At 40.0% G+C, this 27,155-nt stretch overlaps 5 protein-coding genes across 12 annotated transcripts; 3 read left to right on the top strand and 2 right to left on the bottom strand.

The window, feature by feature from the left end:
- Positions 1-1,384: 1,384 nt before the first annotated feature.
- Positions 1,385-1,795, bottom strand: LOC117274836 (auxin-responsive protein SAUR68-like). The gene has a single exon (XM_033654211.2). It carries the CDS (start codon positions 1,793-1,795, stop codon positions 1,385-1,387), a length of 411 nt encoding a protein of 136 aa, XP_033510102.2.
- Positions 1,796-2,617: 822 nt separating this feature from the next.
- LOC117274838 (auxin-responsive protein SAUR21-like) lies at positions 2,618-3,366 on the top strand. The gene has a single exon (XM_033654213.2). It carries the CDS (start codon positions 2,817-2,819, stop codon positions 3,093-3,095), a length of 279 nt encoding a protein of 92 aa, XP_033510104.1. The 5' UTR covers positions 2,618-2,816; the 3' UTR covers positions 3,096-3,366.
- A 1,082-nt stretch (positions 3,367-4,448) lies between these two features.
- Positions 4,449-4,904, bottom strand: LOC104088969 (auxin-responsive protein SAUR68-like). Its single transcript, XM_009593763.4, has one exon. It carries the CDS (start codon positions 4,902-4,904, stop codon positions 4,449-4,451), a length of 456 nt encoding a protein of 151 aa, XP_009592058.1.
- Positions 4,905-5,530: 626 nt separating this feature from the next.
- Positions 5,531-6,294, top strand: LOC104088964 (auxin-responsive protein SAUR21-like). The gene has a single exon (XM_009593758.4). It carries the CDS (start codon positions 5,749-5,751, stop codon positions 6,025-6,027), a length of 279 nt encoding a protein of 92 aa, XP_009592053.1. The 5' UTR covers positions 5,531-5,748; the 3' UTR covers positions 6,028-6,294.
- Positions 6,295-10,508: 4,214 nt separating this feature from the next.
- On the top strand, positions 10,509-26,936 carry LOC104088962 (putative tRNA pseudouridine synthase). 8 transcript variants are annotated; one of them, XM_070175399.1, is made up of 9 exons: positions 10,509-10,868; positions 10,946-10,981; positions 11,972-12,031; positions 13,231-13,343; positions 13,450-13,598; positions 24,367-24,511; positions 24,778-25,227; positions 25,730-26,156; positions 26,472-26,936. In XM_070175399.1, the coding sequence occupies exons 1-8, from the start codon at positions 10,622-10,624 to the stop codon at positions 26,153-26,155; spliced, it is 1,626 nt and encodes a 541-aa protein (XP_070031500.1). In that variant the 5' UTR covers positions 10,509-10,621; the 3' UTR covers position 26,156; positions 26,472-26,936. The 8 variants fall into 8 exon arrangements, with proteins under 8 accessions (XP_070031500.1, XP_070031498.1, XP_070031497.1 ...); XM_070175397.1 differs by having other exon boundaries at positions 26,421-26,936; XM_070175396.1 differs by having other exon boundaries at positions 26,242-26,936.
- Positions 26,937-27,155: the final 219 nt, after the last annotated feature.

Here is a 27,155-nt window from a genome sequence, read left to right as displayed (position 1 = left end):
TTCTGTGCCCTTGAACTGTCCAAGCACCTCATAGAAATTAATAACTCTCCTAATTTCCCAATCATTAAAAAACCTTCTAAAAGTTAGGTTCCATCCTTGATGAGTCCAAACTTCTCCAATTTTACATCCATGTTGTTGACTTAGGATATAAATATCTGGAAAAAGAATCTTTAAAGCTCCCTGTCCCAAACCAATTATCCTCCCAAAATAAGATCTTCATACCATTTCCCACCCTAAAAGCATTGTCATTGTTGAAGACATGCCATAGGTTCCTAATATGTTTCATCCGCTTCTCTTGGTGTGAAATTTGGCAGTAGCATTTTACTGCTGCTATGACCAGAAAATATCTTGGGAGTAAGAGACGCTTAAATCTTCACTTTGGTCGACAACAGAATGGACCTATCAAGTCACAACCAATTTGAAGAGTTTGAGACCTTTGAATGAAGACTAGTTCTCTCGGTGATAGATTAAGTTCGCTTAACAACTCTGCCGGTGTGAGCCTGCTTACATTGCCGGTCCCAAGCCCGAATAAAGGAGGAAGGTTGCGTTAGGTCAGCAGCCAGCGTAATACTTGCCAATTCATGATGAATCCTCATAATTTACTTGCACTTTGATTTATTTCTTTGGTAAAGATAATGATATGAGTTGAGCTTAATGAAAAGAATGAGGATTCATATTGCCGACCTCAACTTGTTTGAGACTGAGGCATAGTTGTTGTTGTTTTAGATTAAGTTTGCTGAACCATGTGCTGCCTGCCTGCCTTGTCATGTAGGTAGGGGACCTTCACATTGAATATTAGACTTCTTCCTACCTCCTCTAATCTTCTTTTGACTTAATAGTTATGATATCAAGTCTTCCTATGTGCAAAAGGAAAGGATCAACTGCCCTTTCCACTGTCCAAAATTTGCTAATTTTTCTTGGGCTTTAATACCTACTTCTATTGTTCATGTAATTGTTTATAAATTGAAAATGGCAAGTTAAAAATTGCTTACAGTTTACTTAGAAGACGACATTAACAACAAGGAAACTAAATCATCTTGGTTGAAATTAATCTTTTGCGGAAGCCCCTGGTGCATACTTTTACAATTAAGTCAATAGTCTTTTTTTTATTTCTTCTTGCTGGAAAGAATGATTTGATGAAACTTTTGACATTACGTTCTTTGAATTGAGCTTATCAACTTACCCGGTGATTGTGAAAACCACAAGCTATATATTCTAGGTGCAAGACTACTAGAGAACAACGGATATGCAATCAGATTTTCCCAATTTATAAAGAATAAAACAGTTTGGATAAGAATATGGAGTTTTCATGTACAATTAGATGTTAACATTCTGTAAACTTATTGAGTATCATGTATCCATTACAAAACTTATTGAAGTTAGCTCAACAAACTAAGAATTGCCGGTGACTTGGTTCTTGAAGGTATGAAGCTGATGTGCATTGACTGGAAGCAACTGATACAAGCAAAGCATTCTGAAGATCTACAGTTGCACCTCTTCTGATGAGTGATATGATGTAATTCAAAAATAAGGCATCACATGGTAAAGTGATAGGGCCATCACTTGGAAGTCCAAACTCTTCTTCAGACATGTGCAACAGCTCTCTGATTATCTCGTGTTGCAGATAAGCCAACGGAACTACAAATCGCTTCTGATCAGTTGTATACACCACAAAATGCCCTTTGCCAACTATAGAAGATGATGTGCTACAGCTTTCTGCATCATTGTAACTTGATCTTGGCAAAGAAATCCTCTTCCTTTGCTTGGCTGCAAACTTCTGCCATCTCCTTGCCATTTTTATCAATTTCTTAACACTGACCATATTGATTTCTTTGGAAGATAGGAAATAAAAAAGGTTGGTTCCTTTTTAAAAGGTTTGAGTAATTGCTATCTGTTTGATGATCAAAATGGCTCATGGAAGCAGTTCATTTATAGTTGAGGCTAGAGAATGAATTTGAATTGTAGCTAAAGTTGTCAACCTGAGTTAGGTAGGCAAGGCAGAATCATGTGCTGCTGTTGAATATGGGACCTAATGAATTGTGGATATGGCTGGTTGTCTAGTTTTCCAACTGAAGAAAAGAAATTAATGTATTTCTTCCATTTTATGTGCAGAATAACAACAAATGGGCTAAGCTAAAGTAGAACTTTAAAAATAAATCGCAGACATATCGAAAGGGACTAGAAAAGAATGAGTCATATAATTTTTCTTTCTTATTGAATTGATGAAAATAGCAGACAAGTTCATTTAATTGGATTATGAGAATTTTGTTGTTATTCCACAAATATGACATTTTTTTCTTAGTGCTTGTCAAAGAGTTAGAAGGCAATGGCATGTGATATTTCTTGTCACGTTATCTTTCTTTCTCTTGTGGTATTTCTGTTGCTATTCCTATCTGGCATTCTTTGTCACTCACCTCTAAACCAGGTGGTCCTGGACTAAATCATCAAATTTATCCATTCTTGTGGATGTTATTTTAAGGGCGTCTTTTTCTGCTCCAAATCATAAGAAGCAGTAGGGCCTAGTGTTGTTGTTCAACAAAATTTATGGTCTAAGTTATTTGACAATAACAGAGTCGTAGGCAAAACCATGTGAAACTTCATGTGCCATTCTCTCTCAACAGTAGTCACCAATTTCTCTTAACCACTAAACTTTTGGATATGAAACTTGTCATAAACTTATATATAATCAGACCCAAACATTTCAGCAAAACACAAGTATCCTGACATTCAAAAAACTTTCATTTTTGTGCAATTCTCAAAGTTCTTGTTCTTTATTTTCCTTCATCATTTACAGTTACATCATATTCCTTGAGACTATGGGTATCAAAGTGACTCCATTTATTCAGGCTAGTCGAATCCTAAGGAGGTCTTCAACAACTGGAGGTGTTCCGAAAGGACATTGCGCAGTATATGTAGGAGAGAGCCAGAAGAAGCGATTCGTCATGCCAATATCATACCTGAGCCAGCCTTTATTTCAAGACTTGTTAGCTCAAGCTGAGGAAGAGTTTGGATTTGATCATCCAATGGGCGGTCTCACAATACCTTGCAAAGAGGATGTGTTCATTGATCTCACCTCCCGCTTGAGGAGATTATGAGTAGGACCATTGTGCAGATTCTTCTGCCCATGAAATTTTGTAAAGCAGTAGTTTTAGAAATGAGAAAGATGAGAGATAGTAAAGATGTCACTTTCATTTAAGTGGGACTTGACAATGAGGGAAACAAATTCCTTGTTTTTTCTGAACCATTTTGTATAGTAGTAGTAGTAGTAGAAAACAAGGATTTTCTGCTTGTAAAGTTAGTTAAAATGACTAACCTCCTGTCAAATGGATATAGCCAGTTTTTATATAAGCACAAATTTTCAAGTCACTTGATTAGAAGACTCAATACTTTTATATGCTCATGTTTCCTAATTCAGTAGACGGATGTGCGTGACATTTTGCACTACTATCACTATTTACAGCTCTCCGACCTACTTTGTGTGGTTGTATGATAAAATTCTTAAATTTACATTCTCCAGATCTCCAGATATATAATAAATCTGAACATGCTTCTGAGCAGATGAACTCCACATCTTGTCTAGTGGTAGCGAAAACGACGTATTAAATCACATGATTGTGAGTGCAGTGTGAGAAAAGGGCATGTTCAGCTTAGTTTCTTGACTTGAATATCTGGAAGCAAGGGGAAGTGCAGAATTTGATGCTTTAAGCTAATTGAAAATACACATGTAAATATCTTGATATATCTGTGACTATGTCACCATCTCTTAAGAGTTGGGCTCTGTTATTATGGCCTGAAGAAAACTTGCAGGATCCATTTGTATATTTGGATATGAATCATGAATGACCTGTTACTAGAAATAAGAATTGAAGTGGTGGCCCGGTTAGTGTCCTATAAGAGGAACCACTGAACTTGATTATTACACTCTAAAATGGTTGCTGTAATTTGCAGCTTCCTTTTCAGTTTTCAATATATAATGATCCAGTATGAAATTTAACAAGAAAGAAAGTCTGAAAGAGGAACAACCCAGGGTCGTTTGGTTACCGGGATAAGAATATTAATCCCGGTATAAAATTTGGGATTGTAATTATCCCATATTTGCTTGTGGGTATAATTAGCTAATACTGGTATAAATTTTATACCAAAATGGTGGTATTAGTTATCCCATATAGGAGGTGGGGTAGATAATCTCTTGCATTGGTGTGATCATATGTCTGTAAATGTAAGTTTCAATGGACAAAGTTGATTGCCTGCAATAAAATAATAGTGTTACTCCAAGATGAGAATGTTAAAGCTTCTCAATTGTCAAATTGCAAAGTGAGTTATAGATCTGGTTAATTTCAAGATAAAGCTCTATTCCAGTCTGCAATGATACAAGCTTTCAGTTGCCTATTTTTCTACAGCTATGAAGTCTATTTTGAGCTATTATTTACAAAACATGATGTCATGACTCAATAAACAAGAATTTGTTGATTTCCACTTCCTTGGTGAAAGGAAAAAGCTGAACAGCAACATGAAGGAATTGAGAGGAGCAATGATTTGTGAAGATCTCCAGCAGTTACACCCTTCTGGATTAGTGACATGATGTAGTCCATGAACGCCGAATCACAGGGTAATGTAATAGGGCCACCACTTGGTAGTCCAAACTCTTCTTCGGACATGTTTAAAAGTTGCATAATGACCTCATTTTCAAGATAAGCCAAAGGAATAACGAAGCGCCTTTGATCAATTGTATAGACTACAAAATGGCCTTTTCCGGCAATAGAGGATGAAGATGTACTACAACTGTCTGCATCACTACCATTTCCTGGAAGTGAAATCCTCTTCCTCTGCTTGGCCGCGAACTTATGCCATCTCCTTGCCATTTTGATGAGCTTCTTAGTACTGAGCATTGTCTTTCTTTCCATTTTTCTTTTTCTTGAAAGTGGTGAAGCAAGAAAGTAAACTAGAAATTTAGAACCTTTTGATGGCTAAATAGATAATGCTTTTACTTGATGATGAAAACTATCCATAGAAAAGGGGGTTATTTATACAAGAGGTTGTAGACAGGCTTTGAGTTGGAGCTGAAATTGCTACTAACAACAAAAGGCAAAGCCATGTGCTGATGCCTGTTGGCTATGTTGATATGGGGCCTTAAATTGGTGGATGAAGCTAAGTTTCCTCTTTTTCTTACTTTGATCGACAACCGGGGCCTATTAGTAACGACATCAGCTCATACTTGGTACTTCTCACCAATGCCAATAATTTGAAACTATCAGATGAGCAATTGCAGGTTAGAAGCAAAACCATGTGCTTCTACCTTCTTGGTCATGTAGATAGGGGACCTTTGAATTGTCATCTTGGCTGGTTTTGCTATAACAACAAATGCATTAAAGAAGTGCTTGTCATCAACTTCATACCTACTTGTGGCTTTTATTTTAAGGGTGTCTTCTGTTCCAAATCTGAGAAGCAGTAGGGCCTAGTGTTGTGCTTCAACAAATTTATGATCTAAGTTATTTGACAATAACAGAGTAGGCAAAACCATGTGAAACTTCATGTGTTGTTGCCTCTCACCTGTAGCCACCAATTTCTCTTAACCACTAAACTTTTGGATATGAAACTTGTCATAAACTTATATATAATCAGACCCAAACATTTCAGCAAAACACAAGTATCCTGACATTCAAAAAACTTTCATTTGTGTGCAATTCTCAAAGTTCTTGTTCTTTATTTTCCTTCATCATTTGCAGTTACATCATATTCCTTGAGATAATGGGTATCAAAGTGACTCCATTTATTCAGGCTAATCGAATCCTAAGGAGGTCTTCAACAACTGGAGGTGTTCCGAAAGGACATTGCACAGTATATGTAGGAGAGAGCCAGAAGAAGCGATTTGTCGTGCCAATATCATACCTGAGCCAGCCTTTATTTCAAGACTTGTTAGCTCAAGCTGAAGAAGAGTTTGGATTTGATCATCCAATGGGCGGTCTAACAATACCTTGCAAAGAGGATGTGTTCATTGATCTCACCTCCCGCTTGAGGAGATTATGAGTAGGACCATGGTGCAAATTCTTCTGCCCATGAAATTTTGTAAGCAATAGTTTTAGAAATGAGAAAGATGAGAGATAGTACAGATGTCACTTCCCCATTTAAGTGGGACTTGACAAAGAGGGAAACAATTCCTTTTTTTTTCTTATTCATTTTGTATAGTAGTAGTAGAAAACAGGGATTTTCTGCTTGTAACCGTTGAGTTAAAATGACTAACCTCCTGTCAAATGGATATAGCCAATTTTTATATAAGCAAATTTTTTCAAGTCACTTGATTAGAAGACGCGATACTTTTATAATTTTCATGTTTCCTAATTCAGTAGATGGATGTGCCTGACATTTTGCATAATTGTGCTGCTGGCTCTATTGACACCAGCAATTAAGTACTACTATCGCTATTTACAGCTCTTCGACCCTCCTTTGTGTGTCTGTTAAAACTCCTAAGTTTACAAGCTCCAGATCTCCAGATGCTTTCTTTTGTGTTTTCTGTCTCAATTTCTAAATTTAGCAACCGTTGATTTCTCTCGGAGAAGCAAGGGAAATGTTTATTGCTCTACAAAGATGAGAAATTCTGTTTCATTGACCGAATAGGCCATGGTTAAGGTGCTCCATAATTAGTCCAAACTTAAGGCTGCTTTACTCTTCAATTCCACTAAGCCTATCAGAGACCATGTCTCTTAAGACTAAAGAAATGCACTATTCAAAGTCTTTTTGAAGCTTTGCAACTTACTGAATTACTTGTTCTCAGCAAGTGGTTTGTCTTGCAATCTGTCCAGATATTATTACTTATTTTAGTTGAGTTTTAAGGTAATTGAAATTACACTTGTAAATATCTTGACATACTTGTGAGCATGTCACCATCTCTTACGACCTGTGCTCTGGTATTATGGCCTAAGGAAAACTTGTTGGATCCATTTGTACATCTGGATATGAATGACCTATTACCAGAAAAAAAAAAATCAAAGTGGTGGCCAATTAGGATGGCGTAGGAGTAAACGCTAAGCTTTGTTATTACTTTCTAAATGGTTGTAATTTGCAGCTTCCTTTCAATCTATATTGATCAAGTATGAAATTTAACTGCAAAGGAAGTCTGGAAAAGGAGCAGTTAATTATTTCACTTCATTTAAACTCTTTACAATAAATTTTTCATGTCATTTAGACTTGCGTTGTTTTGATTCATACGTCTGTAGGTTTTGAACGTACAAGAGTGGGGGTGAATTGTTGACTATTTAAAAATTAATCGACTAACACAAGTATTAGTTGACTGATCACAATGCAGAATAAAAGTAAGGAGTGAAGAAGAGTAAATAACACACATCGATTTATACTGGTTCGGTACCGTTGTGGTACTTACATCCAGTTTCCCTTGGGTCACAAGGGTTCTCTTAAGATCTTTGAAAATATTACAACACAGATGATTTTAACGCATTCACCATCAACGAACAGTGTCTCACTTTGAGTTCTGAGTAATTGACACAACTCTCTTTTGTGTTCTAGATCTTTCTATCTTTTGAGACACTGATAACTAAAGATTCCAGTGTTTGAGCTAAGTAGTAAATAGACTTAGAATACAATGTATGTAGTTGCGCACTTGCTGCTTGGGTTTTCCAGTAACTTATAGGCAAGCATTGTTGTGTGTATGTATTTTAATCCAGCAAGGTATCTCTGATTCTTTCAAAGAGCTTAGTGTTGTATTCGAGCAGAGTGTCTCTGATTTCTTCTTGGAATGCTCTTGGAGTGCTCTGTTCCATACCGAGAGAGATGGGCTAGAAGTTATTTAAACTATGGAGTGCACTGTTCTATACCGAGATGCTTCATATTTTCCTTGAGGATGGGCGTATGTGAGATGGTCTTTATTTGGTGGATTTCAATTAATCCAAGGAGTGTTTGATGACAAGAAGCACCACTTCCCAGTGTCTCCCACTAAAATGTGTTTCCCACTCAACTTGTCTCTCATGTCTTTTGTCCTTTTTTCTTCCCCTTTGTTTGATGTGAATTGCAGCTTCCCTTTGCATCAGCGTTGATGCCTTTGATCTGCCTGGAGTGAGCTTAATTCTGGATGAATAAATTTGCTTCTCTTGATTGATCATTGATGTAGCAACAACATCTTGTTGAGCATCTCCATTCTCAAATATAACATAATATAATATTATCATCATTGAAACTTAAACTTAAACCTATCAATCTCCCCCTTTTTGATGATGACAATCAAGAAGGAGTAAAGAGTAATTTAGGATACTTCCCTTTGAAGATGTTGCTCCCCTTGAGATTATGTTGTTTCCATCATCTCCTGAATAACTGTAATTGCAGATCCTCCTACTAGTGTTTACTCACATTTTTTCTCCCCCATTGACATCAATCAAAAAGGAAACAAAAGCACACAAAATAATATAGGATAAAATATACATACTAATAAGGTGGTTAGAGCGACAGAAGTAGTGCCTTCAGCAGAGGCTTAGTTAGTACAGACCCAAAATAAGCATAAGCAAAAGAAATTGTTTGGCATAACATCATGGCAAGATGTATTAACTTCTTCTGAGGAAGTATTTGAGGGTGTTGATCACTTTGGTGCAGAAGGAGTCATAGGAATTTTCAACGTCCTTGACGAGTTTGTCCATCTTTTTACTCATAGAATTTAAAGTCCTTGTTTCTTGTCTCCGTGTGGCTCCTATGTCCATCCTGAGCTTGGCCACATCTGTGTGACGTCCCTAATTTTATCTACCTATTCTTTCATCTCAACAAGAAGCAGCTTGACTCCATCAAGGTAATATTGAATTTGTTGAAGATTCTGAGAGGCAGTCGACTGAGAAGCTAGTTGATCATTTTGGACTTCAACTGGTGCTAGAGCACTTACAACCTTGGCTCACCTAACCCATCCATCATAATCCAGAGTGTACCCTATCATTGAAAAAGCTGTCTTATCATAAGTACTGGTGATGTACTTGGGTGTATAGGGTGCCAAGTCTATTTTTATGACTTCTAGAATATGAGAGATGAGAAGACCATAGGGAAGACATGCAGCAGAGGAGGATGTGTCCCTGATACTCTCAAGCATATAATGACGAATCCACACAAACCAATCAAGACGTTTATTATTAACCAGACAGTAGAGGACAAAGACATCTCTAGTAGACAAAGAGCTAAGGGACCCAGATATAGGAAAGAGAGTAGTGCCAATCATGTGGGCCAAGACACGGTGTTCAAACTTAAGATTTTTGGGGCCAATGTTAGGGGGGTTATCGGACAGAAATTTTTTTGCTTCATCAAAAGACACTTCAAAATCTTTGGGCCAAGAATTTTGGACAAACACATTCTAGTCCCTAAGACCATAGATTCCAAATCATCTTTATCATTCACGAAAAGATTTGCATAAAACATTCTAACAGGTTCTTCATACACAGAGTTTCCAATAGTGTCAAAGAGAGGGGAAAGGTGCTGAAAATCGATAATTGCAGTCACATCACAATGAAGACTTTTCATAAGAGAGAGACTTACAGAGCGTCCATAAGTCATGGATTTTGACTTGTATGATTCAAACCTTGACTTTTCACTGGGACCGTAGAAGATTAGTTTATCCTTAGGACCAAATTCCAAGCATTCCACTTTACCCTTCTTTCATGTAGCCTTTTAGGGGGTTTGCTCCATGGGTCTCTTGCCGGCCTTTTTCTGGCTAATGGGAGAGTTTTTTTCGAAGAGGGAGGCGGTGGGTGGCGGGCTGAGAGACGTGGGTTGTGAAAATTAAAGAGGGAAAAAGTAGCGCCTTAATTTTATTGATAATTACGACCGGGTATTAAGGCTTTTAAGGGCTGAATAGTATCCCGCTGGTAATATGGAACTAAAAATTGGCAATTAACGACCGGAAAAAAATGGGGTCGTTAAAGATACACTTATTACGATCGGATTCATATCCTTTCGTTAAGAAATAGTCGCTAAAAACCTATTTTCTTGTAGTGTTCTACCTTCGCTGTCGAAACCTATCAAATCACGTCTGATTGACCTCAAATTTTACACAGAAGTCACAAAAATGACACCACAACCCTACTCCAACTCTCAGAACCTCAATCCGAGCTCGGTAACCACAAAGTCCACTCTCGGTCAAACTTCAAAATTTTCAACTTTCACCATTTCAAGCCTAATTCAACGACTGACCTCCAATTCACAATCCGGACACACTCCTAAGTCTAAAATCACCCAACGTAGCTAACAGAAATATCAAAACTCCATTCCAGAGTCGTTTACACACAACTTGACATCCGGTCAACCATTTCAACTTAAGCTTCCAATCTTGAGACTAAGTGTCTCGTCTCATTCCGAAACCTCTCCGGACCCGAACCAACTATCCTAATAAGTCACATAGCAACTAATAAGAATAAAATGAGCAGAAAATGGGAGAACGGGGTAAGACTTTCAAAACGACCGGGTGGGTCGTTACAATAGTATAGACAGTTAGATATAGCTTATAATCAATCCCCAAATTTTGTTAATTAACTTTGAGTTAATCAAAGTGCCTTTTTCTTCATTCAATTTGGCCCATGTAATCCGTTCTATTATTGGCAAAACAGTAGTTTAGCGGGATTGTGGATAGGTTTCTGTAGCCATGACAGCCCTTTCTCTTCGTCTTCCTTTGATTCCTCTAACTAACCTCAGATTCTCTTCATACACCAGAAAGCCCCTAACCATTCTGTGTTCATTTTCCACTTCACCATCTGTAATACCTTCCGAGCCTTGCACCACCACCGCTGAAGACTTATCTCCGCCGCCGCCGGCGAGGAGCAACAAATGGGAGCCTTTCATTAAAAAGAAAGTGGTGATGCGCGTGGGATACGTGGGTTCTGATTATCGAGGTCTCCTTTTCTGTCCAAAAAGAAATGGTTTAAACTTTTTTGCCTAATAATCACAAATTTGTTCAATTTTGTGGCAGGTTTGCAAATGCAAAGAGATGAACATGAACTATCCAGTAAGATGCTATTGTCATTGTTTCCTTTTCTCTTTTGAATTTGCTAGTATGAATTAACAGAGACAAAGGACGGATGCATTCATCTTATTCATCAAATGCTACATTTATACAAGCTAACATATAGCATCAGGAATACAATAAAATGGGCATTTTTTAATTACAGTGGTGTTCGGGTTGTTTGCATGCACCTCGACTACTCTAACCATCTACTGGATATCTTCTACCTTTCATCAGCACAAGTAGTAACTAACTTTGACTAGTAAGGCTTAGACAGATGGGAGTAAATCACTTGGTTGCTTATTTTGCCTCTTCTGAGATTTGTACCTTGGTCTCCCGTGGTCCATTCTTGCTTTATTGGCTGCTAGGCAATACCCTTTGGTGCAATAAAATGGGCATAAATCAGCTAACAAGTAACAACCTGGATATTCTTCCTAATATAATGGAATATATTTTCTCCTACTAGGAGTTCAGTTCCTAAAAGACCACAAAAAATCCTTCTCTTAAACTGATGTTTGTAACATAGTTTACATGGGGTCAAATTGTTATTATGAGCAGATAGAACATGTCTCTAAACTTGAGAAAGCCCTCCTCCGTCGAAGGTTATTTGTTGCTTGGTCTTGATTTTTGAACTAATCAACTCAAATATGGCGTCATTTGTGAGGTCTCCTGAAAATGATACCTTATTAATATATGCTTGCTTGGGTTCTTGGACAAATTGATTATTGAGTTATTATTGACTATAGTTATACAGGGTAGTAGTTTCTATTTGCTTGCACGAGATTTACCCAGCAATAGCTTGACATGCATAGGCTGTTGGTGCTACAAACACTGCTTGTAGAGTGGATGGGGTTATTATCAGATGTTCTTGGATGGCCATGAATTTGCATTTGATCCTAACATGAAAACAAATTCAGTGGTGCTATTCCTTTTGTCTTGGTCCCCATGTAATCACAACCTCATCAACATTGAATTTCCTCCTTTCTTGTACAGAAAACCATGGCTGGTTGTGCCTTGCAAATAGCTTGCTGCAAGGAGATAATATTTGTGTAGGTTTGTCCATATACATACTGATTATGCTGATTGTGTACATATGTCAGGTGAGCTTGTGATGCATAAGGCTTCCTACTATCTATTTGTAGTTCCATCCATATCTTTGTATTTTGGAAACCTTGTTGAAATTCATGCAAGAATTGAGTGGTCTGCAAAGTGGATCACACTTTATTTAATTAACAATTCTTACACGTATTGGTCATTGGTTTTGAGCTGTCAGTCGCAAAATCAATCTGATCGTATCATGCTTTGCAGTTAAGTTCAAAAACTTCCTTAGTCTCCTCTTTGTACGCTTTTGCTACAAGTCTGACCTTGTGTTTGACATCTTCGTTCTTTGTCTTCAACACCCATTCTCCTGCCCTCTTTTTGATCTTCCGCCATTGTTAGCTCGAGTTCTTTTAATGGCTGACATCTTCTTATCCTTTGCTTACTTTGATGTTCTCTGACCTTCTGTAAGCCAAAAATAAAAAATAAAATAAAATTCTACGTGTTCAGTTACTTCATGATCTGCCATCCAAGCAGATTACTCTTTGGTCAGACTCAGGAATAAGCTTCGCTTGACTCCTTAGGCTATTCGAGATCATGCTGCTTCTCTACCATAGGTTTGCTATTTCTCATCAATATTTGTAGGCATATGATGCTTTGCTTCGCCTCTGCCCCACTGCCAAAACTCTTCCCATTAAAAGTATCCGTGCCAAAGCATTGGCGAAAACCCACCATTTCTTGATTTTTGATGGTATTGTTAATTGAGTTTTTTTTAAAACAACGCAAGGTAGTCAACTATAACTGGAAAATGGCCTATACCAATGTGCGACTCTTTAGTAATTTATGTGATTAACGTAATAACTGAAAGTAATTTTCATCTGGATCGCTAGCTTGTTTCTTACTTGAGAGATTAGCATTTTGGGTGTTCAAGGTAAATGTATTATCCAAGTGAATTGAAACATAAATGGAATACTGTATAATTATACTTGTGAATTGGCTCCTCTGATTCATGAATATGCTAGGTTGGGAGGAGAATTTTGCCTGAAACTTCATTCAGTGTTATATTTATGATAACTTGATTGAACCTTCCCTGTGGCAATCCTGTATCCTTTTACCGACTGTGTAAATTTTGACTTGTATCCATTTTCCATCAGCCTAACCATCACGTATGAGGTTTTGGAGTTTTGCTAAATCATTATAGTTCTGTAATGTAGCCATTGAAGGTGAACTGGAAAAAGCTATCTTCAAAGCTGGAGGTATTCGAGACAGTAATTTTGGAAACTTATATAAAATTGGTTGGGCGAGAAGTAGTCGAACAGATAAAGGAGTAAGCTAGTGATTTATTATAACTTACACTTCGCATTCTTTTTTGTTTCCCCCTAAAAGAATGTTTTCTCTTGCGATAATGTTGATTCTATTGCAAAACACATTAGGTTCATTCATTGTCGACCATGATATCTCTTAAAATGGAGATCCCGGAAGATGCATGGCAGGATGACCCAAATGGGATTTCTCTTGCTAATTGTGTGAACTCATACCTCCCAGAGAACATCAGAGTTTTCAGTATCCTACCCTCAAAAAAGTGAGATTCTTCTCTTATTTCTGAATTTTGCCTGTTTTCTCTCATTGGCCTGTGACTTTCACTTTTGTTCATGTCTTAACTGATAAGCATTAAAAGTTAGCACATTGAGGATTGGATTTCCATTATCATTAACTGTTGGAGGAAAAGCATGTTAAAGTGCATGTAAAAAAACAGCATGTAAATGTGCAAATTTCAAGCTTTGAGGTGAAAATAGAGACGTACTTCCTTCCCCGCTTCTTGAGCAATAGCAACCAAGTTTTTTGGGCTAACCCGAAAAGCTAAGCAAGCATAACTCATAGAGTAAGAATGATAACATTCAAGATAGCGGAAGCAGTAGTCGACTATGACTTCTAGAGTTTGTAATGGATTCAAATCAATCTAAAGAACGAGTTGATTAAAACAAATAAAGATATGTGTTGCATGAAACTAACACAATAATCAGTATAGAAACTGAAAACGTTGCTAATATTCAGACAACAACAAATTAGCCCTGGAAACCCAACATGAATCCTAATTCAACTCCACAATCCCACTTATAGAAACGAAACACTTTGTAATTAGGATAGAAATGCCAATCATGTTTATCAAGAACAGAGAAATCTTAACAAGGAATTAGTTTACCTGGAAAATCAAGAGTTGTTCAAAGAACAAAGGAGAAGACTTTTCATCTCTCAAAGTAATGTCAATGATCATAAAAAGCTGCTAAAAACGTGTCTGGGCTTCTAATTTATAGTTCCCCAGGTAACTTTATTAAAAGACAAACTTGCCCTTAAATAAAAATCTCGGCAGACTTGTGAGATCATGGCCTCAAATGACCAGTGAGTGAAAATGACTTCGAGGCTGCAACTTCAAGCTTGAGGCCACGGCCTCAACTCTTGAGACTCCAATCTTGTAGCTTCAGACTTGTGAGCCACGACTTCAAGTTTGAAGCAATGGCTTCATATCCTCTTCCAATGATGTCACAAGCACATGAAAGCATTTATAAGGTAATTCCCTTCCTTTTATCTCATTTTCAAGAAAAAAATACTTCTTGATCCTCATCTGTTACCCAGCTAACCTCTCTTGGAGTTCCTTGGCATGTGATCTGTCATGGGTGGCTTTCCAGCCATGCCCCATGACCCCTTGGATGCGCCCCATGGCGTCCTGGCAAGCCTCCCAATGCCTAGCGCCATGGACGGCCCCGTGGTCTTGGTTGCGCCAAGTGACAAATGCGCCTGTGCCTATGTCGCCCCATCGATAGTCCTCACCAGCGCCCGGCCGCAGGCAGATGCCAACAGCGCCGCGCGCGCAGACTCTGATGCTAAAGACAAGGTTGCCGCCAACGGACCTGCTTCTACCTTGTAGGAATCTAAGTCCTTTTTATTGTAAATATAGAGTAGTTTTACTTCCTGTATTTCCATTATGTCTCTAGCTTAGTTATGTCAAGTCCTGTAACTTTGGTTTATTTTTTTTAAGCATTACTAGGGGGATCAAGTAATCAAATGTTTCAAGCAAGCAAACAATTCTCTGTAATCTGTATTGGTGTCTCTCCCCCTTGACACCGTGTTGCCTTTCTGTAATAACTTTCATTAATGCAATCAAGTTTTCTTTCATTCTCATTCTCTTTTCTATTCCCTCAATTACTCTTGACATTGGTTTTTCCGTACGGAACGGATAGTCTCGTCTATCGCACGGACATCGGTTGCTTAGCCTGACGTCGCCCTTCCAAGAAATCTCAGGAAGGCCCCGTGTAACAGTTGGTATCAGAGCCTAGGCTCGACATCGGACGAGGAAACACATAGCCATTGCCACCATTTCTCACCATGGTGAATCATGGGGACCGCATTGCGGCCCTTGAAGAGACGGTTAACGTATTACAACCCATCGTGAATATGGTGCCTGATCTAAGAACCAACCTAGTGCAAAGGTTGGACGACCTTGACCGTAGGATGCAATGGATCGAAGGTGCTAGTGCAAACATCAGTCGCGACTCTGAAGGAGACCGACAAACGGCAGCCACAGATGCAGCGGAAATTTTCAGTAAATTCGAGGGCCTCCAACAGGAGCGGACCGAGGATTTAGCCTATAGGGCACAAGAGGCAGACATGGTTATTGCCATGCAGCAAACCATAGACAACTTGACAGGCCAGCTCAATGTTGTCAACGCTGCATTACAAGGCCTACTTCGAGGAGGTGGAAATCAGATCAGGGGTGCTGTGAACCTCGCCTGTGTGCCACGAAAGCTGAAGATTCTTGAGCCAAAACCCTACAATGGGGCTCGAAATGCCAAGGAAGTGGAGAACTTCATCTTCGACATCGAACAATACTTCGATGTCGTGGGGGAGTTAGAAGAAGCAAAAAAGGTAGCAACTGCTGTCATGCATCTTCAAGGTGATGCTAAACTCTGGTGGCGGGTGAAATACGAAGCCATCAGGGCAAGCGAAGATACTTTTCAGACATGGGGAGGCCTGAAGGCAGCCATACGCCTACCGTTCTTCCCCGAAAACGTTGAGTACAATGCGCAGAGAAAGCTCCGGGAGCTCCGCCAGACCAAGTCAGTCCGGTATTACGTGCTGGAATTCTCCGCACTCATGCTGAACATATGTGATATGGGGAACAAAGACAAATTATGCACCTTCCTGGAAGGTTTGAAACCTTATGCCCGTATGGAGCTGCAAAGACAAAGGGTAGATACTTCACCAAAGGTGATCGAAGCAGCAGAATGCCTTTGGGGACTACCAAGTGGAAGCTCGGAAGGATAGTATCACGCCCCAAACCTGGTGAGGCGAGACCGGCACCCGGTGCCTCACTTGACCGAGCGTACCAACCTGAGACTGAGGGACTCTGAACATACAATGTGATACTTTAGCCATAGACCTTGCAGGACAATTTGTGAAACAAAATATAAAACTGAATGGAAACTAGCTCCAATTGAATATCAGCATAAAGCTGGGCTGGCAAGGCCCATATAACTACTACCGCTGACAAACCAAAAAAATATACATACCAGGCCTACAAGGCCAACATACTGCACTGGCTGACAAGATATGTCTACAAGCCTCTACTGATGGCTATACTTGGTCGGAACAGGGCCCCGACCTACCCATATAATCTATCTATCTATCTATATATATATAATGAATTCCAAAGTCTAGACCTGGTAACTCCGGAGAAGTGGAGCTTACCAATCAAACTGATGTTTGGCTCTGTCTACTGCGAAGGTCTATCCGGCTGTCTCAGTGTTGTAAATAGCGCTCGCCTCAACGCTAATAGCGTGAGGTGTAGCGATGCGAGCATCCAACGCCTTTTTACTCTGTTGCCTTGCGTTTTCAAAATAGCGTTCGCCTCTGCCTGTGTAGCGAGAGGCGACTGTAGCGTCGCTTTTTTAAAAAATAAAAGAAAAAGCGCAGGGATTGAAAGAAAAAGACCCGCGATTAGGGCTTTCGGGGATTTCTTTCTTCTTCAAGTTTCAAGCAGCCGAGCAGACCAACGATTTCTTTCTCCAAGTCGACCCACCCATAGCGATTCTTCTTTCTTCTTCGTCTTTTTTGCCATTTTCTTTTTCATCCAAGTCGACCCAGCCAGGTACGCTTCTCTTCTTCTCATTCTTCTTTCTTTGGTCTTCTTTCTTCTTTCTCCTTTCTTTCTTTCTTCCTTTTTCTTCTTCTCTTCTTTTTTTTTTTTGCTCTGTTTTTGATCGAGCAGCACTCAACAAAGAGTAGCATTCAACACTGTTTTTGATCGAGCAACACTATCTATTGAGTTTTTAATTTTTGAATTGATATATTTATTAATATATTGTTGCTATTGTCGCTTCAAATTTAATATTTTATTTTTTTGTATAAATTGTCGCTTCACATAAAAAAGGCGAGCGCTTCGCTTCTCGCCTCTCGCCTCAGTGAAGCGGGCCCTCGTTGTTATTTGTCGCCACACGCTATCCAAAACACTGGGCTGTCTATCAGGACTTGCAGGCATGGAATGCAACGTCCCCACAAAAGGGACGTCAGTACGAAATAATGTACCGAGTATGTAAGGCAATAAAATACCTGAAAGCTGAGACTGAACTGATAATATACTTACTGAAAGTAACTGGGAGTCAAAGATGATATGAAGATATGCTTACCTACTGATACTGACTCAACTCTCTCAATATAGCAAGTAATATAACTGTCCGACCTTATAAGGCTCGGTACGTATAACTGCTCTGCCATAGTAGGCTCGCTCATAGGCGCTCGGCCATACTAGACTCGATATCTCGGCCATTCTGGGCTCGCTCATAGGCACTCGGCCATAGTAGAATCGATGTATAACTTACCATCTGATCAGAGGTTGCCCAATAGGGGCCTGCCCGTTGATTATAGCTCGGTAGTGGTGAAAATGCTGTAATACTGTATGTATATATAGAACCTCCGCTCTCTTGACCGGAAGAAGACCATACTTAACTGAATATAAAGTCACGATAAGTTCAGGAATACGAACTTCTCTTTATGTCTCGTTATCAAACACATGTTACGGGATCATGCCAAAATGAAGGAAGGGGTTTAACCTGAACATACCCCAATAACCACGCTGAACTCAACTGGTCGCACCTTAATCTACAACCACGATAATAATGCTATCATTAAGCTACGAAAAGTACAACTAACGTACAACGAACGACAAGCTCATTCTATATTAAAACGGGCAACATCTCCCCTGAATTTGTTACATTTCCCACGTCCTATATTGCAGCAACACCCCAAACAACAACCAGTAGCTATATGGAACACAACCAGCACAATAACACATCGAGCGGCAAGCTCGGTTCATGTCTAATAACACTATATTTTGAACCCTTTCCCTCTTATTTATATTCAAGAAAATGTTGATAATAACAACACAATATACTCAGGTTATTCCATAAATGTTCCAGCCATAAAACGCCCTAGCTCAAATTTTAATTTCCCACATCAGAGAAGATCGAATTTAACATCATTATTATCTACTAACATGCATTGATCTATTCAAGTACCCGCATGTTTTCAGATTTTTTTTAACTGGGCTACAAATAGTTCCATGGTGCCACATTGACATGATTGAAAACCACAGAAGTTTTCAGACATCTTTTGGACACCAATCTGCTGGTCATCGAATAAAAAATGAAAGTGAAGCAAAATGAACGAATATTTCCTGCAAACTGTTAAATACTATCTACTTGTTCTCTACTCTTAGTCTCTCACACCCCTGCTTTAAATATTTTCCTTCAAGCACTGGTGCATGAATTACACGCTTCCAAATTCAAGGTCGGACTGTATTCTTTTGGCTGTCTTGAGTGATAAGACTTTTACTTTTCTCTGTTTGGCAAAAAGTATCATCACTAAAACAGGCAGCAGAGAAGTATTCAGCGATGGGAAGAACCAGCTCCAGAGGATCAATGACCTTTTTTCTCTATATTTTACATGTGCTACAACTATAATTCAATACTTCTCATTCAGATAGTTCATACTAAAAACTCTATTGTTCCAAAGAGAGTGAAAATCATATGAAACAAATCATATTTGACAGCTCAGATACCAAATGAAATTCTTGTGTACCGGTTTGACCCTCTGCTGCATCTCAAGGTACTTTTCCTCAGAGAAAAGGAGTATACTCGTTGAACTTGGAATGTCCTTTTCCTATGATGGAAAACCTCAAAAAATAGAGGGATAATTGTCAGGTATAATGACGGGAGCCCATACTAGAAGATAAAAATAAATAGGAAAAATAAATAGGACCACTTGCTTTGCGCATCTTACTGTATGTCTGAAGTCTCGGAAATTTCTTCACTCAAGGCTCATTCGGTTTTATGTATTAGATAGAATAATCATGATATAAAATTTAGTATTTGCTTTAATCCATGTATTGTTATTCCATGTTATTAGCTATAAAATAATACACCAATCAGTGTTGCCTCAACTGAATATTCAAAGGAGCACTTCACCTGCTCTTTCCATCTCATGCTGGATAAGAATATCGGCTGACAATACACAAATCAGAGTGCAAAATCAATAAATGAGATGTAAGTTGAAATCTGAAAAGAGTTATCAATCCAACCTGACTAGAAGCCCAACTATTTTTTTTTATTGCACAAAACTGGAGAAGAATTCAATTAGGTGGAATATGGAATACAATTGAGGGTCAATCTCAACGGTGAGGTGACTGTTTATTGACAATGCTGAGGCACAAGTAGGATCACGATATTAAAGCAATCTTGGTCATTAATCAGCACTTAATACTACCAATGCTTGAAGCTAAATCTTCTTTGCCACAACGTCTAAGACATTCAATTACATTCTTAGTACAAGGACCTTTAAGCTGAATTCCTTTCCCTACCATTAGACTAGCAAGCTTTGCAGCTTCAACAAGATGATTTTCCTCACATAGTCCAGCCATAAGTATAGAATAAATATCAGAATCTATAGAAGATATGCCTGCAGACTGCTCAATCGTGTCAATCAAGTGATATCCATCAAGTATCCTTCTCTGCTGACAAAGCCATCTCATTATTGTGCTTGAGGAAACAAAGAGGGCCAACCTAACAGTGGTGGCCTTAGCAGAAGTGGAGGAGATTGGAGTGCAACCAAATCTAAGATCGGGGGAGGAAGCCCCCTTCAGGATGTCGTCATTGCGGCGGGCCACACTGGAACAATGAATGCCCACAAGCACAAATGAACGCCCATCAAAGTTTTGATGATGGGACGGATGACGACACAGATGATGCTGACCAGACAGAACCAATAGGTGCCTTCAACGCACTTGTTTGTTCTATTTCTGAGGCCTTAGCGGGAACCAGTGCCGGCATCCGTAAGAAAAAGGACCCATGCCCAACCACCAAGAAAGGGAAAAAGAAGGCGTATGAGGGACTTCCTCTTAACCAAGAGAAGACCCTGATGTTCGTCGAAATGAAAGTTAATGGCAAGCCCATTTGGGCAATGATAGACACGGGCGCTACTCACAACTACTTAGCCTCAACTCAGGTAGAGCGCCTTGGTCTAGTTGTGAGAAAGGGCAGAGGTCGTGTCAAAGCTATCAACTTACCGCTCCATCCAGTGGGTGGAATAGCCAAAGGAGTGCCAGTGAAGCTTGGTCCTTATAAAGGAAAATTCAACTTGCGTGTGGTGATCATAGATGAATTCGAGCTGATAGTTGGATTGGAATTCATGAGGCAAAACGACACCATTCATGTACCTTGTGCAGATATACTACTGATGATGGGAGCCCACGCGGCCAAGCCCTGCATTATCCCATGCACAACCATAAAGATGGCCGCGAAGAACATCTCGGTCTTGCAGTTGAAGAAGGGAGTCAAAAGACATGAACCTACGTTCCTGGCTACCCTCTGTATTGAAGATATTGAACGCTCTTCGGGTCCCATTCTTGCACCCGTGAAGGAGCTGCTAAAGGAGTTTGAAGACGTCATGCTAGAGCACATGCCAAAGCGACTCTCGCCTGACGCACTGTGGACCATAAGATTGAGTTGGTGCCGGGTGTGAAGCCACCCGCCCGGGCGCCTTACAGAATGTCACAACCCGAACTCACCGAGCTTCGGAGACGGTTGACGGAAATGCTGGACACGGGGATGATTGTGCCCTTCAAGTTCCCTTTATGAGTCCCCTATGCTGTTCCGAAAGAAACAAGATGGCACCCTACGACTCTGTGTGGGTTATCGAGCCCTATATAAAATCACAGTGAAGAACAAGTACCCTATCCCACTAATGGCAGACTTGTTCGATAGACTGGGTGGTGCTATAGTGTTCACCAAAATAGACCTGAAGAAAGGTTACTGGCAAGTTCGGATTGCTGAGGGAGACGAACACAAGATGACCTGTGTGACAAGATATGGGTCGTACGACTTCCTGGTCATGCCATTCGGCTTGACTAATGCTCCAGCCACATTTTGCACCCTGATGAACCAAGTCTTCTGAGAGTACATTGACGAATTTGTAGTGGTCTACTTGGACGACATTGTGGTATATAGCAAAACATTGGAGGAACACCTGGAGCATCTGCGAAATGTCCTAACCCGACTGCGGGAGCATGAATTATATGTGAAGCTATCCAAGTGCTCCTTCGCCCAAAAACAGATTGATTTCCTCGGGGACATGTAATCGAGGAAGGGCGAATCAAGATGGACCAACAGAAGATTCAGGCTGTCATAAATTGGCCGCCGCCTAAGGATATCCACGCCTTGAGGGCGTTCCTTGGCCTGTGCAACTTCTATCGGAGGTTTGTGAAAAATTACTCTCATAGTGCCGTAGACAAAACTCCTAAAGAAAGTCACGCCTTGGGATTGGGGTCCCAGGCGAGCGGAGGCCTTCAACGCATTGAAAGCGGCTATGTCTAGTAGCCCGTCTTGGCCTTTCCTGATTTGGCCAAGCCATTCGAAGTACAAATGGATGCCTCTAATTATGCTCTGGGCGGAGTCTTGCTACAAGAGGGGCATCCAGTTGCGTATGAGAGACGGAAGTTGAAGGATGCAGAACGGCGAGAATTATTGGCTGTCGTCCACTGCTTACGCCTTTAGAGGCACTATCTGCTGGGAACCCCGTTCGTGGTCAAGACGGACAACACGGCTGTTAGTCATTTCATGACCCAGCCAAAGCTGAATGGCCGACAGGCCAGGTGGTAGGAACTCCTAGCGGAATTTTACTTCAACCTGGAGTACCGAAGTGGGAAGACCAACAAAGTTGCTGATGCGCTTAGTCGGAGGGCTGACCTAGCATCGGTGTGCTTACTCGCCACCCTAAGGGGGAGCGAAGTGGCCACCACTTTAAAAGATCAGATACATGATCTACTCACCAAGGATCCTGCTGCACAACATTTGGTCGATTTGGTAGGACAGGGCAAGACTCGCCAGTTCTACATAGAAGATAGGTTCCTGAAGGTGAAAGGGAACCGACTTTATGTTCCTAAAGGAGGAGATCTGCAAAGGACTCTTCTGATGGAATGCCATGATACTTTGTGGGCCGACCACCGAGGTGAAGAACGCATCATGGCGTTGTTGCGTCGCGCTTATTATTGGCCTCAAATGGCTGATGATGTTGTTCAGTATGTGAAGACTTGCCTAGTATGCCAGAAAGACAAGTCGGACCGCTTTACACAAGCGGGACTTTTGGAGCCATTGCCTGTTCCAAAGAGACCTTAGGAAAGCGTGTCACTGGATTTCATCACCGAATTGCCCAAGGTCAGAGATCTTACGACTATCTTGGTTGTGGTGGATCAGTTTTCTAAATACGCTACATTTATAGCAGTCTCAAAATATATATCAACAGTACCTGCAAAAAGACATCGGTAGCGACGCGACTCTAGCTTCGCTAGCAACTTTTGGACTCAGCTCTTTAAGTGCCTCGGGTCCAAGTTGAGCCACAGTTCAAGTTTCCATCCGCAATCAGATGGCCAGACGGAACGGTTCAATGGCATGCTGGAGGAATACCTCCGCCATTTTGTTACCGGATCGCAGATGAATTGGGTGAATCTTCTGGATGCTGCTCAACTGTGTTTCAATTCACAAAAGAACTCTAGTACAAACCGAAGCGCTTTTGAAATTGTTACCGGACAACAACCGCTACTCCCACACACTGTGAATGCCCCAAACATGTCGAAATCTCCTCGAGCTGCTAGCTTCTCGAAGGAATGGAAGCAAAATTTGGAGATAGTGCGGAGCTATCTTGTCAAAGCCCAAACGCCTAGCGCCACAGACGGCCCCGTGGTCTTGGCCGCGCTAAGTGACAAGCGTGCCTGTGCCTATGTCGCCCCATCGATAGCCCTCGCCAGCGGCCGGCCGCAGGCAGATGCCAATAGCGCCGCACGCGCAGACTATGATGCTAAAGACAAGGTTGCCGCCAACGAACCTATTTCTACCTTGTAGGAATCTAAGTCCTTTTTATTGTAAATATAGAGTAGTTTTACTTCCTGTATTTTCATTATGTCTTTCTAGCTTAGTTATGTCAAGTCCTGTAACTTTGGTTTATTTTTTTTAAGCATTATTAGGGGATCTAGTAATCAAACTTTCAAGCAAGCAAACAATTTTCTGTATTGGTGTCTCTCCCCTCGATACCGTGTTGCCTTTCTGTATTAGCTTTCATTAATGCAATCAAGTTTTCTTTCATTCTCATTCTCTTTTCTGTTCTCTCAATTGCTCTTGACATTGATTTTCCCGTATGACACTGACAGTCTCGTCTAGCGTACGAGGGGACCCCAGTTGGCGGATAGTAACCGCGCGGACATCGGTTGCTTAGCTTTACGTCGCCCTTCCAAGAAATCTCAGGAATGCGCCGCGTAACACATCTCATCATAGGTCGTCAGCGTGACTCCTCAACAAGTGTTCCATGTGGTTGTGTGCTATCCTTGGTGCTATCAAAGATATGCTTCCAAATATGGTCCATTGGTTGGAAGGCTACGACATAGCACCAAAAGCATCCAAGTGCAGAATGTTCAGTGCCTTGCCTTATGTTGCCCTTTTTTTTAGCAGTTGTTCAGTGCCTTATGTTTTGATTCGTGCAGAAGTTAATTTTGATATATGGGTAAATCTGGGCCCATAATGCTAGTAAGGGAAAGATTGCTCTTATATGTATTTCTTTTTAAGTCAGAGTTCAGTTATTAGTATATGGGGCAGAGCTTCATTCTTTACATTGTTGCATGATCTTGGTTGACTTGAGCCATTTGCCAAAGTGTGTCTGCTGTTTATTGTCTTTGTTCAGTTTGAAATTGATATAGCAGTTATGATTTTTCTGTTTCCTTCATACTCACTTCATTTATAACCGAGCTTCAGGAGGTTTGATGCCAGAAGGGAGTGTAATGCACGCAAGTATTCTTATCTACTTCCTGCTGAAATCATCGGGATAAAGAATGGCTCAACTTCTTCTGAAATTGATTACCATTTATCCAATTTTAATGACATATTGAACTCTTTCGAGGTAATTTTAAGTCTATCAGTTTTCTTCTCTTCTAATGGTTATGCTTCATGTTCTTTAAATTCTTATTTGTTTTCGTATGCCTTCTTTGATAAGTGGTTTTGTTTCATGCTTATATGGAATACCTTACAAGATTTCAGTTTGCTCCAGTCTGTACCTGCAAGACTTCTTAAGTCAAATACTGATTTCATTTTTCTGATATTTGATCGTTTTTTATTGAGACAAATAATTATTCTGCCGCTTCACTTAGTTCATGAACTGGGTTACAGGGAGAGCATCCTTTCCACAACTACACAATACGATCCAAGTATAGGAAACATTCTCCTGCCAGAAAATTGTTACAATATGATTGTCTCTTAAAAAAAGGGAGACCCTCGACTGAGGAAGAAATATCTGGGTGTGAGGAAAGTGATGGAGAAGAAAACTGTAAAGAGAATGGGGTTGTGACAACTGTTGAGGATGAAAATCAAAATCCAGTATGCAACTTGTCTACTGGAAATCAGGCAGGCAACTATAATGGGAAACTCAGTCATTCAAAGGAACTATATCCTGTGTTACCAATCCTAGCGAGATGGCTCCATGAAACTGATGCAAGAGATAAGCTTAGCTCTGCCCATTTCCGAAGAATTTTTCACTGTCATTGTGGAAAGTTGGAGAAGTTGTTCAGCATGAATTATGTTGAAGTTTCTATCTGTGGAGAATCATTCATGTTACATCAAGTAATTCTCTTTGATTTATCATTTTGCTCTGTTCATTCTTTCTAATGTTTTAAAATGGAACATACGTTTGCCATTGCACAAGAGTGCTACTTGGTAAGCAATGAGGTCTGTGCGCCTTACCAAGATCCTCATTTGCCTTGACGAACTCATGTCAATCGGGTTGGACATGGGTGTGAATCCATCTCTCAGATCCTGCAAAATACACCAGATTTTTTATTTGATACGCCAAGGATTTGTTTGAACTTGGATGTACGCATGTTGGATACATAACTATATGGGATACTCGTATTTGAGTCCATGCATGTGCCGAGGAGATGGCCAGTGGCAGCTTTATGACTGATGGTTATTTAAGCAGATTGAACTGTTGTTTTTTCTTTTTACAGTTTCATTACATGCAGCTCTTCCTTGTCTTTACTCTGTTACATTTGCTTTGTTCTGATCTGTGTTTTTCTTGATAAGATATGCTGTGTATGTCTAAGCCTAAATTATTGCTCCTACTCAGATACGCAAAATGGTGGGGACTGCGGTTGCAATAAAACGCAATCTTCTACCACCTGATGTTTTGAGAATGTCATTATGCAAATTTTCAAGGATTGTCTTACCCCTAGCCCCATCGGAAGTTTTGGTTTTGAAGGGGAACAATTTTGCTTTGAGAAACCAACCTGGCAACATAACAAGACCTGAAATGCTGACATTACTGGAATCTGAAGATATTATCAAGGCAGTAGATGAGTTCTATTACTCCACAGTGTTAACTCAACTGTCTAAATTTTTGGACCCCTCAAAATATCCTTGGAGTGACTGGGTAGAGATACTGGATGCAAACACAAGCATTCCAGAATCCCAATTGGAAGAAGTAAGGATTTCTTGGAAATTATGGAAGGAACAGTATGAAAGCAGAACTAAGGCTCCATCAGTATTGACTTAAGGTACATTACCGCGACTGTCATGCATTAACTTGGTTAAGTTCATCCTGTTAAAAATTAAAATTGTGAATGTCACTGAATTCAGCAGTTTGGTGTTTTATTGAGTCCTTTCCCTATCCTGGCTTGCTGGAGGTTGGGCCAGTTCAGGCCTGTGCAAAAACATTAAACATATATCTGCTAGAAGACCTAGATCAGGTCTCCGTTTTGTGTGTTTTGCACCATCTTGTATCACAATGAGAACTTCTTGCACAACTTCTTCAATTGCAGTTTTTGATGGAATTGTATTATTCTGTTGGTTCGTGCTTCTCATGTCCAAAGTCCATTTAGGAAGCTTCTTCTGATGGTTAAATAGCTGGGACCTGAGATGTGTCAACCAGCATCCTAGATGAAACCTCGGTTGTAAGATGGAAATTCTCAAGTTGGAGGCACACTCTAAGGAAATCCAGTCTGGTTGTTCCAGGACAACAGATATTTCCTCTAAGGAGAATGATCCATCTTTTGGACAACATGTCAAGTTGTCAACACACATTCAAGATACCTGCCTATTAGTTTTCTGTCTGTTGACACTATATAAGCAGTTAATCACCAATTGAAATACAGGTGATGCAAAGGTGAGCAACATGTGCATTAATCTTTTCTTCATTTAATCAATATTGTATGTTAGGATTAAATCTGACCAGCAGACAACTATTTCTCTGGTGGTATTAACTGCCAGTTTCTCTCATTTATGCATATGCATACGTTTCATGTAGGCTGAATCCCAGGCGGTCTCTTCTCGATCTACTACTGCTATTACTCTTTTTTTTTTCACTTCTTTTTTGCATGAAAATGCTATTATCATCTGCCCTTTAAATCAGTTCTATTATCATCTGCCTTGTTAAGCCTGGAACAGTGAGCTCTCCATATCGCAATTTGTGTATCATGATAGGCAACCACATTTAGAAGTGTAATAAGAATTTCGTCTAGATGGTAGTAGAAGAGGAGTACTCTAGCAGATAATGT

The sequence above is a fragment of the Nicotiana tomentosiformis genome, chromosome 5 (genome assembly GCF_000390325.3).
Source record: "Nicotiana tomentosiformis chromosome 5, ASM39032v3, whole genome shotgun sequence".
In the NCBI taxonomy this organism is placed as follows: Eukaryota; Viridiplantae; Streptophyta; class Magnoliopsida; order Solanales; family Solanaceae; genus Nicotiana; species Nicotiana tomentosiformis.
Note: the sequence above shows the minus strand (reverse complement) of the source record. Positions and strands in the feature narration are given on the sequence as shown.

Coding starts and splice junctions, on each gene's coding strand:
- LOC117274836 (XM_033654211.2), bottom strand. CDS start 1,795: ATGGCAAGGAGATGGCAGAAGTTTGCAGCCAAGCAAAGGAAGAGGATT.
- LOC117274838 (XM_033654213.2), top strand. CDS start 2,817: ATGGGTATCAAAGTGACTCCATTTATTCAGGCTAGTCGAATCCTAAGG.
- LOC104088969 (XM_009593763.4), bottom strand. CDS start 4,904: ATGGAAAGAAAGACAATGCTCAGTACTAAGAAGCTCATCAAAATGGCA.
- LOC104088964 (XM_009593758.4), top strand. CDS start 5,749: ATGGGTATCAAAGTGACTCCATTTATTCAGGCTAATCGAATCCTAAGG.
- LOC104088962 (XM_070175399.1), top strand. CDS start 10,622: ATGACAGCCCTTTCTCTTCGTCTTCCTTTGATTCCTCTAACTAACCTC. Junction 10,982..11,971: donor AGATGAACATGAACTATCCA/GTAAGATGCTAT, acceptor TTTCTTGTACAG/AAAACCATGGCTGGTTGTGC. Junction 13,344..13,449: donor GTAGTCGAACAGATAAAGGA/GTAAGCTAGTGA, acceptor AAAACACATTAG/GTTCATTCATTGTCGACCAT.